The 15,509-nt window shown below is 47.2% G+C and overlaps 8 protein-coding genes across 8 annotated transcripts; 3 read left to right on the top strand and 5 right to left on the bottom strand.

The window, feature by feature from the left end:
- Window positions 1–1,150: 1,150 nt before the first annotated feature.
- Window positions 1,151–2,436, bottom strand: FOBCDRAFT_171334 (uncharacterized protein; the record flags this gene model as incomplete). Its single annotated transcript, XM_031193238.3, has 2 exons — window positions 1,151–1,656; window positions 1,711–2,436. The coding sequence occupies 2 exons, from the start codon at window positions 2,434–2,436 to the stop codon at window positions 1,210–1,212; spliced, it is 1,173 nt and encodes a 390-aa protein (XP_031029859.2). The 3' UTR covers window positions 1,151–1,209.
- A 1,122-nt stretch (window positions 2,437–3,558) lies between these two features.
- Window positions 3,559–4,424, top strand: FOBCDRAFT_192852 (uncharacterized protein). Its single transcript, XM_031193237.3, has 3 exons — window positions 3,559–3,838; window positions 3,890–4,065; window positions 4,117–4,424. The coding sequence occupies exons 1-3, from the start codon at window positions 3,700–3,702 to the stop codon at window positions 4,243–4,245; spliced, it is 444 nt and encodes a 147-aa protein (XP_031029858.2). The 5' UTR covers window positions 3,559–3,699; the 3' UTR covers window positions 4,246–4,424.
- Window positions 4,425–4,571: 147 nt separating this feature from the next.
- FOBCDRAFT_149608 (uncharacterized protein) lies at window positions 4,572–5,461 on the bottom strand (the record flags this gene model as incomplete). Its single annotated transcript, XM_059608322.1, has 3 exons — window positions 4,572–4,912; window positions 5,024–5,320; window positions 5,374–5,461. 3 exons carry the CDS (start codon window positions 5,459–5,461, stop codon window positions 4,572–4,574), a joined length of 726 nt encoding a protein of 241 aa, XP_059466335.1.
- Window positions 5,462–5,993: 532 nt separating this feature from the next.
- FOBCDRAFT_150647 (thiamine diphosphate-binding protein) lies at window positions 5,994–7,718 on the bottom strand (the record flags this gene model as incomplete). The annotated part of the gene is made up of 1 exon (XM_054707752.1): window positions 5,994–7,718. One exon carries the CDS (start codon window positions 7,716–7,718, stop codon window positions 5,994–5,996), a length of 1,725 nt encoding a protein of 574 aa, XP_054563727.1.
- A 399-nt stretch (window positions 7,719–8,117) lies between these two features.
- On the top strand, window positions 8,118–9,629 carry FOBCDRAFT_245665 (pyridoxal phosphate-dependent transferase; the record flags this gene model as incomplete). Its single annotated transcript, XM_059610712.1, has 2 exons — window positions 8,118–8,216; window positions 8,283–9,629. 2 exons carry the CDS (start codon window positions 8,118–8,120, stop codon window positions 9,627–9,629), a joined length of 1,446 nt encoding a protein of 481 aa, XP_059468136.1.
- Window positions 9,630–10,302: 673 nt separating this feature from the next.
- Window positions 10,303–10,914, top strand: FOBCDRAFT_149366 (uncharacterized protein; the record flags this gene model as incomplete). Its single annotated transcript, XM_059608315.1, has 1 exon — window positions 10,303–10,914. A coding segment is annotated over one exon (612 nt), but the record flags the coding sequence as incomplete, so codon positions are not given.
- A 373-nt stretch (window positions 10,915–11,287) lies between these two features.
- On the bottom strand, window positions 11,288–12,632 carry FOBCDRAFT_209018 (uncharacterized protein; the record flags this gene model as incomplete). The annotated part of the gene is made up of 3 exons (XM_059609261.1): window positions 11,288–11,575; window positions 11,637–12,230; window positions 12,567–12,632. The coding sequence occupies 3 exons, from the start codon at window positions 12,630–12,632 to the stop codon at window positions 11,288–11,290; spliced, it is 948 nt and encodes a 315-aa protein (XP_059466334.1).
- A 1,268-nt stretch (window positions 12,633–13,900) lies between these two features.
- FOBCDRAFT_265746 (uncharacterized protein) lies at window positions 13,901–14,985 on the bottom strand. The gene is made up of 2 exons (XM_031193231.3): window positions 14,004–14,985; window positions 13,901–13,926 (listed from the first exon to the last, which is right to left on the bottom strand). Exon 1 carries the CDS (start codon window positions 14,822–14,824, stop codon window positions 14,108–14,110), a length of 717 nt encoding a protein of 238 aa, XP_031029852.3. The 5' UTR covers window positions 14,825–14,985; the 3' UTR covers window positions 13,901–13,926; window positions 14,004–14,107.
- Between the last annotated feature and the right edge of the window lie 524 nt (window positions 14,986–15,509).

Genomic DNA, 15,509 nt, shown 5'->3' with positions numbered 1-15,509 from the left:
ATATATAATATAACCGCGGGGTCATAATACTAAAATGCTATCGCTAAGTAAGCTACTAAATATTAGCCATACATACCTGCATAGGTATATATATAAATAAAATTATATAGGTGCTTATATAAATAAGCTATTATTATATTAGTAATATTAATTAATTGAAAACACCTTATATAAGCATATTAAAGCTAATTAATTACTTAAGACTTTATTTATTATATATCCTAGATCTAATGTTTTTTATTTATTTAATCTTTTATTAATTACTATTATACTTATCTTATTTATAATAAATTAAGCCCTTAACGTCTTTTTTAATAGTACTTTCTACTTTAAAGCTATTTTTAGCTTAATTTATATAAAAAGAAGTGTATAAAGGTTTAGATAAAAAAATACTTTTTACTTTAATTATATAATAATATTATTAGTAAAGGGGATATTTAATCTTATTAAGAAATACCTAAATAATAACTAAGCTAATTTCTTTAAGTATTAATAATATATTTAATAAGCTATAAAGAATTCGTTATAAGGCCTTTATAATAGCCTTACTTATAATACTATTAATAAGCCTATCCTTGATTTAATATTATTATTAGTTAAGTCTCTCATAAGGCTTTACTTAAGGTTAAAAAAATAAGGTAAACACTTAAAAGCCTATATACTTATATATGTATATAAGTATTTAATAATTCCTTTAGTTTATTATATACTTATATCCTTAAGCCTCTATTAAAGAATAATCTTTACCTCTAGCTATCTTATTTTTATTTCTTATTCAATGTTAGTCTTGATTAGTCTTAGTATTAGTGGCAGTGAAGGCCATGGCAGCGGAACAATATCCTATTCGTCTCTCCCATCCATGCCTGGATCTGGCCTAATCCGTAGTAGTTTAATCGAATGGAAATGGCTGGCTGAGTTAATCACAGTGGCAAACGAATCTTGGTCAATGGAGAGAATGGTCCGACTGGAGACCTACGTCTGCGTATATTTACTGATGGATCACGAAGGGACTGAGCTTAAGTGATGTGCAGCGTAAATCCCATACGGGCCAGGAGGCCAGCGTATCTTAGGACCGGCCACGAGCTGTTGCAGGTGGGAAGCACGGCGAAGACAAAATCAATGTCATCAAGTTCAGAAAACAGGTTTTGAGCATTTGGTAACCACACTGCACTAGCTTATCTAGATCCAAGATGAAGGATGTATGCCCCTTTACTTGTTCAAGAACTTCATCACCATCAGCCTGACCTGATCCTCCACCTGCTTGAAGTTATCCGTCCAGAACGCACCCCACTTCGTCAGCTCATCTAAGACCTCGTATTTACCAGAGGATACGCCATTAACACGCATTAAAAGATTACCATCCTGGACCTTGAGAAGCGGATTGTGGTTGTCCATATGCACAGACACTTTGTCCATGATAGGAGCATGATGCCAAGCCCCAAAGTTCGAGGATTTAATAGCCTTCTTGTTGTTAAAGGCATCGTGAACCTCTGCAATGGACTGCTGCACAGCCTTACGGCATTGATCGAGATTATTGGAGGTTGCCTCGGAGGAGACAACCTTACCGGGCAGTCTACCGTCACCAAAGGCTTTCCACCTCTCGCCGGATGGACTTTCGAGCCACAGACCCAGTTCCCCATCTTCGTTATGCATGACCTATTTGGATGATTAGCCTCATCTGGACAAGCTACGTGTAAGGGACAGACTTACGTTTGAAGATGCATTGATGACCCTGGCAATGTCCTCATGCTTGAGGAAAGGGATCGAGTACGGATGGATCTTGGCAATCTCAGCGATCTCCTTGCGAGGAACTCTGATGTGGCCTGCTGCAAAAGAGTCTTGCAGGAAGTGATCGGCAAATGCATTGACTGCCAGAGCAGTCTTGAGATCACCCCCAGCGGCGACTTCGAGAGCGACGGCGTGGCCAGCATTGTAAGTAGACCTTGCCTCCACACCGAAATGATCCACATTCGCCTCGAGAAGCTGCATGAAGCTCGAGCCAATAGCCCATCTGGGGTCTTTGGAGACTTCCTCCAGGTGCGTGATATCAAGGGGATTGTCCTTGTACACAGCCGCAAGCTCATCTGCAGCGTTCTCAGGGCTGGAGCGCATGACAGCTAGAGCCTTCTCATTCATAGAACTGAGCTCTTTGGTGATTGCTTCGGCTTTGAGTCTGCCAGCAGGTGAAAAGTCAAGAAGATCGAACCAGCGCCGGAACATGAGTTGCATGCGTTCAGCGTTGGGTTCGGAGGAGATTGGTTTGCCTAAACCCAAGTAGTCTCCAGCAAGACCGTTGATCTCACCGTAAGTGACAGCGAGGCCATTGGTGAGATGCAGGGTTGCAGCTTCATATTGGGGAGAAGAGTCATGATCGCCCGACGACTGTTGGTGGACGTCTACGGTATCTCCGAGAAATCGGTGCTCAGCGAAGTACATGGTGGCAGTTCAAAGTAATGATGAAAGATCTTGAAAGGGTTTCAGAAGAGGTGTAAACGCAATTGGTATCTTGTGGGCTGATCTTTGGCCAACTTGCAGACACCTGGTGATGTTTATACCTTGCCAGAGCAGCAGTTCTGTGAACCTGAATCGGCCCTAACACATATTACAAGTGTAGGAAATGTGAAAATAATCATCTGAGGTTTGAAATCAGTGTCGCACCTCAGCTAAGCCATTTACTGTGGAGTAGTCTGCCCAGACCCGCTATTGCCAATATGGCTGAGACATTGGAGTTGAGACCCAAACCCTAATAGTTCCAGGCAGCCACGGGCGGTTATAAGCACCACGAAGCTCACCGGGGACTTGATGCATCTATTTTAGAAGAGTATAGATTTAGTTGTGTTTTGCAGGTTGCTTAAAGGAAGGGATACGATGGGGCTACAGGTTTGTGTGGAGTGCTTGAGGTACAGAGTAACATCAGCCCATTTCAAGACAGATCTCCCCACAAGGCCAAAACTCTATGGAACAACTCCAGCCAGCCACAGAATACGCTTTAGGACAGCAGTGTTTGCAAGTGACCGACAAGATATCACATATCTCACGCTGCAGAGAGCGGTGGGCTTATCACAAACGACCAGCTCGCCACAAGATACCATCTAACTACGTTCAGCGACAGGATGTGATTCCGAAGGTAAAAGTGCTTTTGAGACATCACCTTTGAGACTCATCATCACCTCCAGCTAGCCACAGCCTACACCGTCAGGACACCAGTCGCAGGTTGGATCACTGTATGTAGATAGCCTCTTCAAGCGATCGGCTCGCCACTTCACGTTGCAACCTACCTGCGATATACTGCGACTAACGTCGAATTGATGTCAGCCAGCCACGGAACATGATCAGCCCCTCCTGAATAGAAGTCAATCGGCATGGAGGACCTCAATTCAGTCACAACCATCAGCCAGCCACCAGTTGAACTCAAGTGATGACAGTGCTTGCTCGAGGTGACTGCACTCGACTCGCACACATCTGATTCGAAACCGTGTCATCGCAGAAGTTGTGTCGTTGAGCTCTCTGTCGAGGCCTGAGAGGAGAAACAAAATACTCTATGAGAGCCTAGAGAGACAGATAATCTATATAAACCCAATACGATCCCTTCGATATCTCTTCCGTCTTCTCTATCACTCAACCTCATCCCTCTCAGCTCACTTCCCCAACATCATACACATACTTCAACCTTCAACTTCACGTTGCAAATCAGTCAAAATGGTCGTCGAGAAAGGCAACAAGATCTTCATCCCCGCTGACCAGCTCACCACTACCGAGGTCAAGGTAGAATGGTCCAAGAACTGGACCGATTACTCCGCCCAGTACTACTCGGTCCCTTTCTTCAACAGAGATCAGGGTGCGTATTCTACAAATTCCACTCTGGACTCAAAATGCTGACTTCGCACAGGCAACGAGGAGAGCGTCATCTTCATCCAGAAGAGCTACCTTGACTCACTCAAGAACAAGAAGGCTCCTGGAGATGATCTCACCGTCATTGTCGATGACTCTTTCCAGTATGGCCAGAACAAGGAGAAGACCAAGCGCTGGTTGGCGTACCATGACAAGAAGAACGAAGCATACCAGGTTAGTCAACTATGTCCTCCTCCTTGCCATCACAAGACTGACAGTTCTTAGTGGCGCTTTGTCGAGGGTCTCAAGTCCAAGCTTGGCAATGCCGCCCTCAAGTTCGCTGGTGGGTTCTTCCCCAGCATTGATCTGGGCATGCTGAAGCTGCTCTTTGGTGACTACCTCCGCAACTTTTAAGTGGTCAAACTTTTGGCGAGTAGATGCGACGGTCTGGTGCCGGCAATGGTTCTGGCCTGTGACAAAGAGGGGGTTTTTGCCCGAAGGTTTCCCCCTCTGAGACGTGTGCTAGATCGGACAAGCGTGCCCGCAGGCTGTGCGGTATATAAGCTGTGAGAACAAATAGTTGAACAATCTCCAATTTCATTCTGAATTATCCTAAGTTTATGCCTAGGCATTCAAGAATATTTGGTCGTTACAATGTCTTGATTGGCTGTAAAGGATGCCAGGCCTGGATTGAAGATTGACGTAAGCTACACATGCATCTGTCTGAAGTCATTCCTAGCTTATTTTGACCCGCTAGGTGTAATTGCAAGCACGACAGCCTGGTAGTTTGCACCGGGATTGGTAACCCCCGCCATTGACAAGAATATCCCATCCTGCCTACCAGAGTATGTGTAGAAGTTATCGAACGTCCCCGTGAGCGTAGTACAAATAGTCTCCAAAGTATCAAAGTCAAGAGTGCAGGTTTTCGCAGGAACAGAACAGTCAAGCTCTTGATCGCGCGTTTGCTCACACGTAACCGGGGCATAATCTGGCTGGTTGAGCATATTGTTGTCGCAGGTCCTGAGCAAGCTAGCATCCCCATCCTCTCCATATTGAATGCACAAGATGTTTCCGTTTACGTCTAGAACGCGATTGGTCGCGGCGTCGATGGAAAAGGTCAGGCGGTAGTTCGTAGATGGGTATTGCCATCCAACAAAGAAACCAGCTGATTGGTATCCTAGCAGATATTGACCATCTACTTGAGCGCCTTTTCCAACAACGTCGAAGGTAGGAACTGGTTCGAAGGCTGCTTCGCTTGTGGTGGCTTCAGCGGTCGTGGTGGATGCTTCGAGGTCGGTGGTCTCTGCTGGGGAAGTTGTTGCGGCAGTGGTTGCTGCTTCTGTCGTTGAGTCATCATTTGAGGTTGACGTCGCGGTGGTGCTCAACAGGTCGGCGGAAGTGGCTGTCATGGTACCCGTCACAGTAGTCTGAAGCTCGGTGCTCGTAGCAGAAGGGAGGCTTGAAATGGCAGACTCAACGGAGGCAGTGGCTGTAAGGATGTGAGTCATGTTCTTCGGTCTTGTCGCAAAGAGTTTTACTGACTTGAACCACTTAAAGAACGGGGCTTGCAAACACTGGCGAATGCAGGGCTTGCTGCCAAAGCGGCTGCACAAAACAGAGTGAAACGCATCTTGGCTCCAGAGAATGAACGAGTGACGGAAGGCAGAGCGGGTAAGAGAGCAGAAACAAACAAATAGAAATTGCGGGCTGAGATATTTTTGTTTGTTCGCCCTGCCGCCAAAGGGGATCGCGACACGAGGCAGTGGTGGTGACGGGAAATTGCATTTGCTAGCCGTCTACTAACTCAGGTACTAGCGTTTGGGAACCCACTAACGGGACAAGGAGAGGACACTATCGACTCTACTAACCGTAACTGAAACTGACTGCACCACGTCTAATAATATCACCGACAACCTGGAAATAGCTAGGTTTAGTTTGGAGAGAATGTTTCGGCTAGAGATCTAGGCCTGCACTCTTTCACGTTCATTGGCCATAAAAGCAGCCGGGCCAGAGTCACATCAAATGGCCAAAGGATAAAGGACGTCCGAGAGGTTGGTAGACCGTTTGTTTTCCTTTTGTGCGCGAACTTGGATACACTAGGGAGAAAACGGTACTGAAAAAGGCAGAAATGAATCGATTGCATATTGCTGATGCGATCAGTATCAACCATGAGCTTTCTGTACTTTCAGCATGTCCAATAGACTCCCCTCCGGTGCATCCTCGCGATCCATGATGATTTCCACAAGGCGCAGTCCATCGCCATCCAGCAACTCTTCGTTTCTCAACACACTGTCCAGCTCAGCCCACGTTGCAACCTTGGCCGTGAACGCACTAGAAGCCCCAAAGAAGCTTGGAGCCTCGCAATACCTCCACCGCGCAATGTCGTTGTAGCTTTGTGTATAACCATGAATGCATCTTTCAATGGTATATCCATCATTATTGATAACAAACACAATAACGTTCAAGTTATGTCTGATAATTGTAGATACCTCCTGGACTGTCATCTGAAAGCTACCATCCCCGATGAACAGGACTGTTCGAGAGGCATTATTGCCGTTATAAGCAGAAGCCTCGATTAATTCCCGTTGAGCTAGTGCAGCTCCTTGTGCTGCGGGAAGCATGTAACCGATGGAGAGCCATGTAACTGGAACAAAAGCTCGCGTGGACTTGGGTAGAGGCATTGTTCGCACACCGTGGCCAGCAGTCCCGGTTTCACCGAGAATGATGTCCTCAGGGCGGAATATGTTGGCGAGGAGCAGCCACAGACTCTTTTGGGTGATAGGTTTGTGCCCCTCGAGATTTGAGAATGATAGCACAGTGGGCCGAGGCAGCTCTGGATATGGGCTGTAGCGCCTGACTCGAGAGGTGTCCAGATTCTGAGAGAGCCACGAGGTGATAGAGCTTGCAGGGACGTCTCGGAATACTGAATCGCCGATTTGGACCTCGTTTTCTTTGATCAAGATTGACACGTCCGTCTTGGGGACGCTAGAGTAACCGAAAGTATTGGTCGAACTAAGATGAGGCCCAAAGCACAGGACCAAGTCTGCTTCAGCTATAAAGGCCGTCTCAATAGGGTCTCCGTATTTGCCTCGGTTGACTCCATGCATGTTGGGGAGTGTCTCGTCCAAAAGGCCTTTGCCAAAGCCCGTAGTCCACGTAGGCCAATGGGTCAACTCTACCAGCTGCTGCACGTCTTTTATGATACCAAATGGTCTAATTTCGCCGTCCACGAGAATAATGGGTTTCTGAGCACTATAGATTCTGCTCAGAATTTGTGATTGGATGTTTTCGTGAGTCGGTAGGTGCAGTGGACCAGGAAGCTGAATGGGGGACTGGAGGCTAACGCTGGGTACGAGCGTCGCAACCATATCCACTGGGACTTCGAGATATACAGGTCGACTCTTGAGCAAACATTCTTTCAAGACCTCATCGATCTGAGTAGCCGCAGTTCGAAAATCCCACAAATGCACCTGAGACACGGTAACATGCGCAGACATCGCAGCAAAGCGACGGTAGTCACCATCATTGAAGGTATGATGGATCTTAGCACGGGACTCTTGAGACTCTCTTTTCGGGCTGCCGACGATGTGGACGACAGGTGCTCGTTCTGCATAAGCGCCAGCAATACGATTGATAGCCGAAAGCTCACCCACGCCGAAGGTTGTAATAATAGCTGCAATTCCTTTGATCTTGGAGTATCCATCTGCAGCATAGGCGGCATTGAGCTCATTAGTATTGCCAACCCAGCGCAAGCCGCAGGGTTCAACATGGTCGAGCAACGCCAGGTTATAGTCACCGGGCACACCGTGGACTGACCTGACACCAAGTTGGTGCAGGCGAGTAAAGAGGTAGTCAGCAAGCTTGACGGTTGGTGCCACAGACGCCATTGTGAGTAAGAAGGGGAGTGTTGTGAGTGTCACAGTTGGCTGAACCCAGCAATGAAGGCGCGGTACTTATACTCGACCGTCGATGTGTCAGCTAATGAAATAAATCGATCGGCGTATCAAGGTCACGAGTCCGATTTTGAACATGATCGCCCGTCACCTTACTCCGAAGGCACACGATGAGCGTATTCCAACGTGCAATGACGTCCATGCGGCTACTCCGAAGCAATTACTCCGAGGACCACCAACATGACTATGTGCAAAACTCATCTATTTAACATCCCTCGCTTTAGTGATTTGCACAAGATCTCCTTAAATCACTGGTCTTCTCGAATCTACACTTTACACGTCATTTTCATCTTAACCGCTGGCATATTCCAGACGCAATCTTCAATAACCATCATGCTCAAAAGCAAACTGTCTGAGATCGACAACAAACGGGCGGCATCCCAACTTCTGCCCAAAGGCAGCACGCCATATACATGCTCAACCTTTTTCAAGGTCCGACAGCCAGGCAGATAACCCGTGGCTAAAAGCTGGGATCACCGCTTCAGCGAAGACAGTCAGCAACAGCACACATCTTCGCTTAAGGCGGCCGCAAGAGCGGCCCATCCGGAGATGATAAGCCTCGGAACTGCACGGCCGTGGGCGGAATACTTCCCGTGGAAGGCTCTTGAAATGCTTTGCCCAGAACCCGAAGGCTTAGGCTCTACCGTCTCGATGGATTGTGTTAGAGGAGAGGATGAGTATGATCTTGACATTGTCATGAACTATGGATATGCAGGAGGGTCGCCTCAGGTCCTCCGCTGGGTGACCGAGCATATGGAATTGCTTCATGACCCCCCTTACAGCGATTGGGAATGCGCAATTACCTGCGGCACGACCTCTGCCATGGAGATTGCTTTCCGACTATTTTGCAACCCTGGGGATACTATTTTGATGGAGAGCCACACATACACGGGCACTCTTAGTGCGGCGCTTGCACAGGGTCTCAAGATCCAAGGTGTAGCCATGGACGAACTGGGGCTTGTGCCAGAGGATCTCAACCACAAACTAGAGAACTGGGACTCGTTAAAGGGCCCCAAACCATCTGTACTCTACATGATTCCATGTGGGCAGAACCCTACGGGTTCGACTCAGAGCCTAGAGCGCCGCCAGGCTATCTACAGAGTCGCCGAGGCGCATGATCTTTACATCTTTGAAGACGACCCATACTATCTCATACAGCTAGGAGAGGATTCCTCCGAAGACTCAGACAAGGGATTAGATGCTGATGACTACCTGAGAAGCTTACCAGCTTCCTACTTGTCCCTCGATGTTTCCGGGCGCGTTCTCCGGATGGATACAACATCCAAGGTGCTAGCGCCCGGCCTACGTTGCGGGTGGGTAACAGCAAGTTCCCAAGTGATCAATAAATTCATTGCATACTCAGAGGTCAGCGTGGCGTCGCCGAGCGGCCCATCCCAGGCGATGATATACAAGCTATTGGACCAGACTTGGGGCCACGAGGGGTTCATCCGGTGGGCTATGATGCTCTCTGTTCAGTACCGGCGCCGTCGGGATATCCTTTCTACAGCGTGTAAGGCGCATCTTCCCTCGGGTATTTGTTCCTGGAGAGTTCCCGACGTGGGCATGTTTCTATGGATCAACCTCAACTTGTCCTATCCAAGCCTGGCAATGAACAATAAGGATAGCGAATGGGAGGCATATCGATATACGGAAGACACGATATTCTCGAAGGCTCAGGAGAATGGAGTGGTCGTCAGCAAAGGAAGCTGGTTCATGACCAATGTGACAGAGATGCGAGGTGTGAGCTTTCGCCTGACCTTTGCCGCAGCACAGGAGGGGATTGCTCGAGCAGTGGAGCGATTTGGGCGCGCTATACGGTCGTATCTCGAGGACGGTACCCTCTGAGAAACATAAGCTTAATTTTCTAGAGCCCGTGAAGAGTAGATAGTAATGATAACGCTGGTCAAGTTGCTTAGGGCTTGAAAAGTCAAAAGGGACTTGGTTTCATGATGTAGGGTAAAAGGCTATCCTGTAAATTAGATCCAAGTCCATAGGCATAGGTAATTTAATTCTGTTAGCTATTGTAACTTCGTTTACTTAGACTCGTCATCATTTTTAATTCCTACCTGGTTGTCCTATGCTGGAGAAGCCGCTTAAAGACCTGTTGTTTTACGCTGTGTGATTTGGTTGATACTCAGGTTGTTCTAGAGTATTTAGTCTGTGCTAAGACAAAGGCGGCTACTGTATCAATTCAAGCCCTGAAAATGAATCGTTGCTTAGGACTGTTGCTGCTCTAACTTCACTCAGATGACAAGAAAGTCCGCCCTTTGAAGAGCCAGCCGCTGTCCAAAGTGGGGCCAAAATCATGTCGCTCGCAGGGCACCGGAGTAGAGTTCGGAGTGGTACACTAGTTCGGACTAGAGCTTCGGAGTAGCACCGGACAAAGAGAGTTGTCACCGAATCATCCGTCATTAATAAAGGAAGCCTCGACACTTGCTAATCCCCGCAGTAAACACCATCCTTGTTTCGATACCCAAACTACGAATCTCAAATATCTTTATCAATCTCCGCCATAACAATATCTGAACAAACACAAACCCTTCCCAACGGCGCAGTCCAAATCGCCCCTCGAACTGGTACCGCGTTCCGAGTCTCCAAAGGTCAGAGGTTCTCGGTCATTGATCCCAAAGGCGCCTCAGTCGGTGACCTTGTGGCCTTCAGTGCCAGCGACCCTCGCGAAGCTCTCAGCAACAGCCGCTCCTTCGACTATGCCACCAAGATCTTCTTCTCGGTTGGCGATAAACTCTACAGCAGCCGAAGCAACGTCATGCTCAGCATCGTCAAAGACACAGTCGGCAAGCACGACTTTCTTTATACGCCTTGCTCCAAGGATACGTTCCATCTGATGTATGAGAACGCTCCGGAATTACCAGGTTGTCAGGGTAATCCGGCATATGCCCTTGCCAAGTTCGGCATTCAAGAAGATAGCATTCCCACTCCTTTTAACGTTTTTATGAACGTTACTGTGGATGGCAATACTGGAGTATTGGAGATTAAGCCGCCTCTGAGCAAAGCTGGTGATCATATCGACTTTATCGCCGAGATGGACTTGATCATCGGCCTCACAGCATGGTCTGCACCAAAGACGAATGACGGCAGTTTCAAGCCCATTGAGTACAAATTACATTGATGAGTGGTACCAAATGGGGACGTAGCTCTGCAAAGACCATAGAATCAAGATTTGATCTAGTCTACGCAAAATGCAGCTATTGAGCTGGGCGTACAAGTTGAATTAAAAACTAAAAGTTCTTTTTAATTCGTGCCCGCTACGATGTCATAAAATCCCAACCAGAGACCTGCCATCACCAGTGGCCTTGTACTTGTTCTATGGCGATTAAAAGAACACAAATAGCTTATGAAATTCTCGCGAGGAGAAATGTTGGCGATATGGATGCGCAGCTGTCTTCCTTGAGAAAAAGCTTCTTACACCCGCTCGAGAAAGGCTCGAGCTCTTTATAAATCTTTTGCTACCTTATCTCCTACTAATACTTGTTAAAGATGTCTCAATTGGTGAGTACATATCGATACCTAGCCGAGCCCTTCTCCATATCCAAGATCGCCTGGTTAGCTTGATCCATTGGTCGCAACTCGGCCCAGGGCTCGATCTTCTTAGCTGCTGCCAGCTCAAACATCTCGCGGATCTCTTTGGGACTTCCAATGTAGGATCCAGTCAGGTGGACACGGCTTCGGATCAAGGCAAAGGCATTAATACTCAGTGCTCCATCTGGAGCTCCCAACTGTACAAAGATACCGTCGCGCTTTGAAAGGCCGATATATTCCGCGAGGGGCACCTAAATGGGTTGCAGTTAGTAAGGAAAACTTAGTCAGAGCGTGTTGGATAGATTGTATTACCTTGGCCGACGAAGTGGTATTGATAATCATATCCAGAGACTGCGCATGCTTCGACATCCAGTCCTTATCCTCAGCCGGCGCGATGAAGTCGTCAGCACCCAGTTGTAGCGCATCCTCTTTTTTATTCGAGCTCCTAGAAATGGCCACAACCTTAGTAGCACTTAAGGCCTTCGCGAACAAGATACCAAAATGACCAAGTCCACCAATACCGATGATGCCAACAGATTTGCCTGGTCCAATGCCGTACCGTTTGAGCGGGGAGAATACAGTCAACCCTCCGCATAGCATAGGCGAGGCTTTTTCGGGAGCAATCCCCAATGGTAGCTTGACAACGAACGACGCTGGGCATCGGTGATACAAGGCGTAACCACCTTGGGCAAAGTCGCCGTTTCGATGAACGCTGTTGTAGGTGCTGACTCGTTTTGGGCAATAGTTTTCTGTCTGGCTCTCACAGGCTTCGCAAGGACCATCTCGCGACTTACAAGAGTCTGATTGACAGCCTACCCCAACGATATCTCCGACCGCCAGGTAGCTGACCTGCGACCCGATACGCAGCACTTTGCCGACGATTTCATGACCTACTACGACCGGAAACTTGGAACTTCGTTTCGCCTTATGATAGTAATGACCAAGATGCTATAGAAGAGACCAACTCTTATATCCGGATTCACGCAGTGTGAATGTCGACAGCAGCCAGCAGACCAATTGCAGGTGCCATGGGAATGCTAGAGTTGGGTATCTGAATCTCTTTGCACTTGTCAATGTCATGGACCAATCGTTTCGCACAGTTGAAGTCGATAATTTTCTCTAACATCATGCAGGGGATAAATTTACATCTCTTTGCTTCTTCAGCAGAAGGGTTCAAGGACCCCAATAACTAGACCCCTGAGAAACCGACGTATCAAGAACTATGTACTTCGAATACCATACTTTCTGTAGAGAGCTTTCATTTCCTGTGACGTGTTTCTCGCCCAACCATGGTTGGTTTGCCTCCATGTTCGTGAACAGTCATTCACGTGATGCTTCCAAACTCAGAGTAAAGCGTGGGCTCGGGGACCATGATGCCTTTTGTGAGTCAAGTTTAAGCTTCTCCCAGATCACCTTCGTGCTATAAAAAGGGCATCTGTCCCCTGTTCCCTCCATTTCAGTTTTTCCTCCTTAGCATACACTTGAACAGTCTGCTCGAGATTACCAAGCCAAGGTCACTCAGCTCCATTGTTCCAGGTCCCTTCTCAGATACCCAAGTACATTTCAGTCTTGGACGCGAGCACAGGAACAGATACATACTCTGACTCTGTCTCTCTCTCTTTGGTACAGACACATACACAGACTCTTACTCTCACTCTGTTTTCGACTCGTTGGTATATACGCATACACATAAACATTTTCTGTCAGCTCCAACTCATCAACTCAGCTTCACTCAGCTCTGTTGTTCGAACATCCTTCCTGAGGCACCAGCCACACAACATCACAGCTCAGACATTTTAACAAGACCTTCAAGATGGGTAGCGGTTCATCCAGGCCAACGGCCTCATACAAGCAGAAGAGGGGTCATTGGCAAGCTGGAAACCAATACAATGGCATAAGTCAATCTCATCCAACGCATTTCAACCATGGGTATTCCCTAAGAGAACCTAAGCATTTCAAACACGGGTATTCTCTCAGAGATGCTCCCAAGCGAAAGCATGCATTCTCTTCTCATACATCCGAGCATTTTCCACCTTCTTCCACAGGGTTCGGCAGGAAATCGCCTCCACAACAAGTGTTTTCGCCGCCTCCCCAACAGCATTTCTCGCACGGGTATTCCCTCAGAAAGCCTCCCAAGCAAAAGCATTCGCAGCATTCCCATAGTTTCAACTCTCTCCCAACTGTTTCAGAAGGGCATTGCAGGAAAAGGCCTCCCCAGCAAGAGTCTTGGTCACCTTCCCATAGACAAACAGTTCTTCCACCTCTTGCAAAAGGGCATTGCAGAAAAAGGCCTCCCGTACAATACCCCTGGCCCGAAAATAAAGGAAGGCGTTCCCCGAGAAAGTCGATCTGGTCGTAATTATGAACATTATTGGCTCACTGTGCCAGCCAAGTTATCCATCTTAATTTTTGTTCAAACATCGACGCAAACCTACACAATGGGCCAAGTTCAATTTCGCTATTTCACAACACTTTTAAAACGTCAGCTTGACAAAACAGTCGAGTCAGATGGCGGACCAACGAATTCATGAGCTGTGTCGACAAGGATTGACTTGAAAAACACTCTCGGTGTTCCATTATTGTCTGGGAAGGCTGTTATTTTCTGCATGGTTTATCATGTTAGTATCGCATCTCATACGCGTCAGGGGTTTATTTCAACAAAATGGGTTCGCTCTTCACCTGCGTGGTTTGAATATTCATTGAAACTTTAGCCAAATGTACACACTCTCTATCATCATATATACATATTTCTCTCGTCACTGTCGCACATTAATATGTCTCATCTAAACGTCTTTCCTCATGGCCAATAAGATAAATGCCTTTTCCACATCCCATGTTAAGGGCGGGCAGTAGCGTTCACCAACAATCTGGTATCCTTTCTTCAGCCAGTATCGGCTATTGATTTCTCGAACGACTCTAAGTATTACTCGCACCTGATTTTCTTTTGGACAGAACTTCTTCTTCAACTGCTGCTCACATGCCCGGAGGAGGCCTTCTGCAATTCCCTTCTTTCTGTATGGAAGTCCAGGTTTGACGGCAACCATGAAAACCTCGACATCTCCTTCGCAGCTAATGGTTTCCAGTACGGATGGCGCGGAATCCATAGCTGAAGCCTCGTCGGCACTCTTCCCGGCATAATGACCGGCCGGCTTCCAGTCGTTTTCTTGGGCGGTGGGCTTCCAATCTTTGACACTTGCTGTGCCAACAATCTCATCCGCGCAAGACATGACAACCGTGAAGCCATTTGTACCGATTTCATCGACGATTTGAGTATCGTGTTGGATTCTTTCGCCGATTTCTCCCAGGGGATTGATGTCGTGGCTTTGGTAGGCAGCGTTGATGACGGTCCGGAGTTCTCGCAAGACAGAACTGTCAAAGAAGTCCTGGCTAGTATATACTTTGATCTGGTAGGGAGACGGAGGCGCCAGAAGGTCTTGACTGTCATCTAACATTTTTGTTTTGAACATTGGCGGTGGGTCAGATACTGCTGGGAACGCCATCACTGAGGTTGGTGACTGAGTTTCTCTTTTGTTGTGAGGCAAAAGTGGGGAAACAAGGGAACCGTAGGACTTCAGTAGTCCAGTGATAACAAGTTTAAGTACAGGAGACAGCAGGTATATGTGCAATTAGTTAAATAAATTCAACAATTAGAAGAGAGACAACTAATCAACTAAAGGGCGTGACGGTGTAGACAAATACATCCATGTCTCCTTGATGCCCAGTCCACAATTCGCGTGAAAGAGTGGGCCTTCTCATTCAGCCGCCGACCGTTAAAACTTACCCGATCCGGTATCGGTATACGACGTGCAAGACATGTGAGAATATAAATTCCTTCCGTACAGTGAGCAATAAAGCCAGTATAGATATCAAATAAACAATAAGTGTGCCCCAGTTCACCTTGCAGCGATGTCAAGCAATTTGAAGCCAATGCTTTTCTCTGACAACAGTCCCCATCTAATTCCAGACAGCAGAGGTTGTCGTTGCTGAGCGTTGCCTCAAGTTGATTATTAAGAGACCAGTATATTGCCTGTATGTGACAATATGTGCTCTTTAGCTTTGTTCAGGGGGCGGAAGCTACTTTTTTATGCCTCAAATTTAAACACACAATTGGATCACAAAGTACAGAGGGAGCATAGGATGAAGGTGCCGACAAATCAATTACCCTGGAGAAGCGGTTAAGCAAAA

This window comes from Fusarium oxysporum, chromosome XII, assembly GCF_013085055.1.
Source record: "Fusarium oxysporum Fo47 chromosome XII, complete sequence".
NCBI lineage: Eukaryota > Fungi > Ascomycota > Sordariomycetes > Hypocreales > Nectriaceae > Fusarium > Fusarium oxysporum.
The sequence above is the reverse complement of the archived record's forward strand: the minus strand, read 5'-3'. Positions and strand labels throughout refer to the sequence as shown.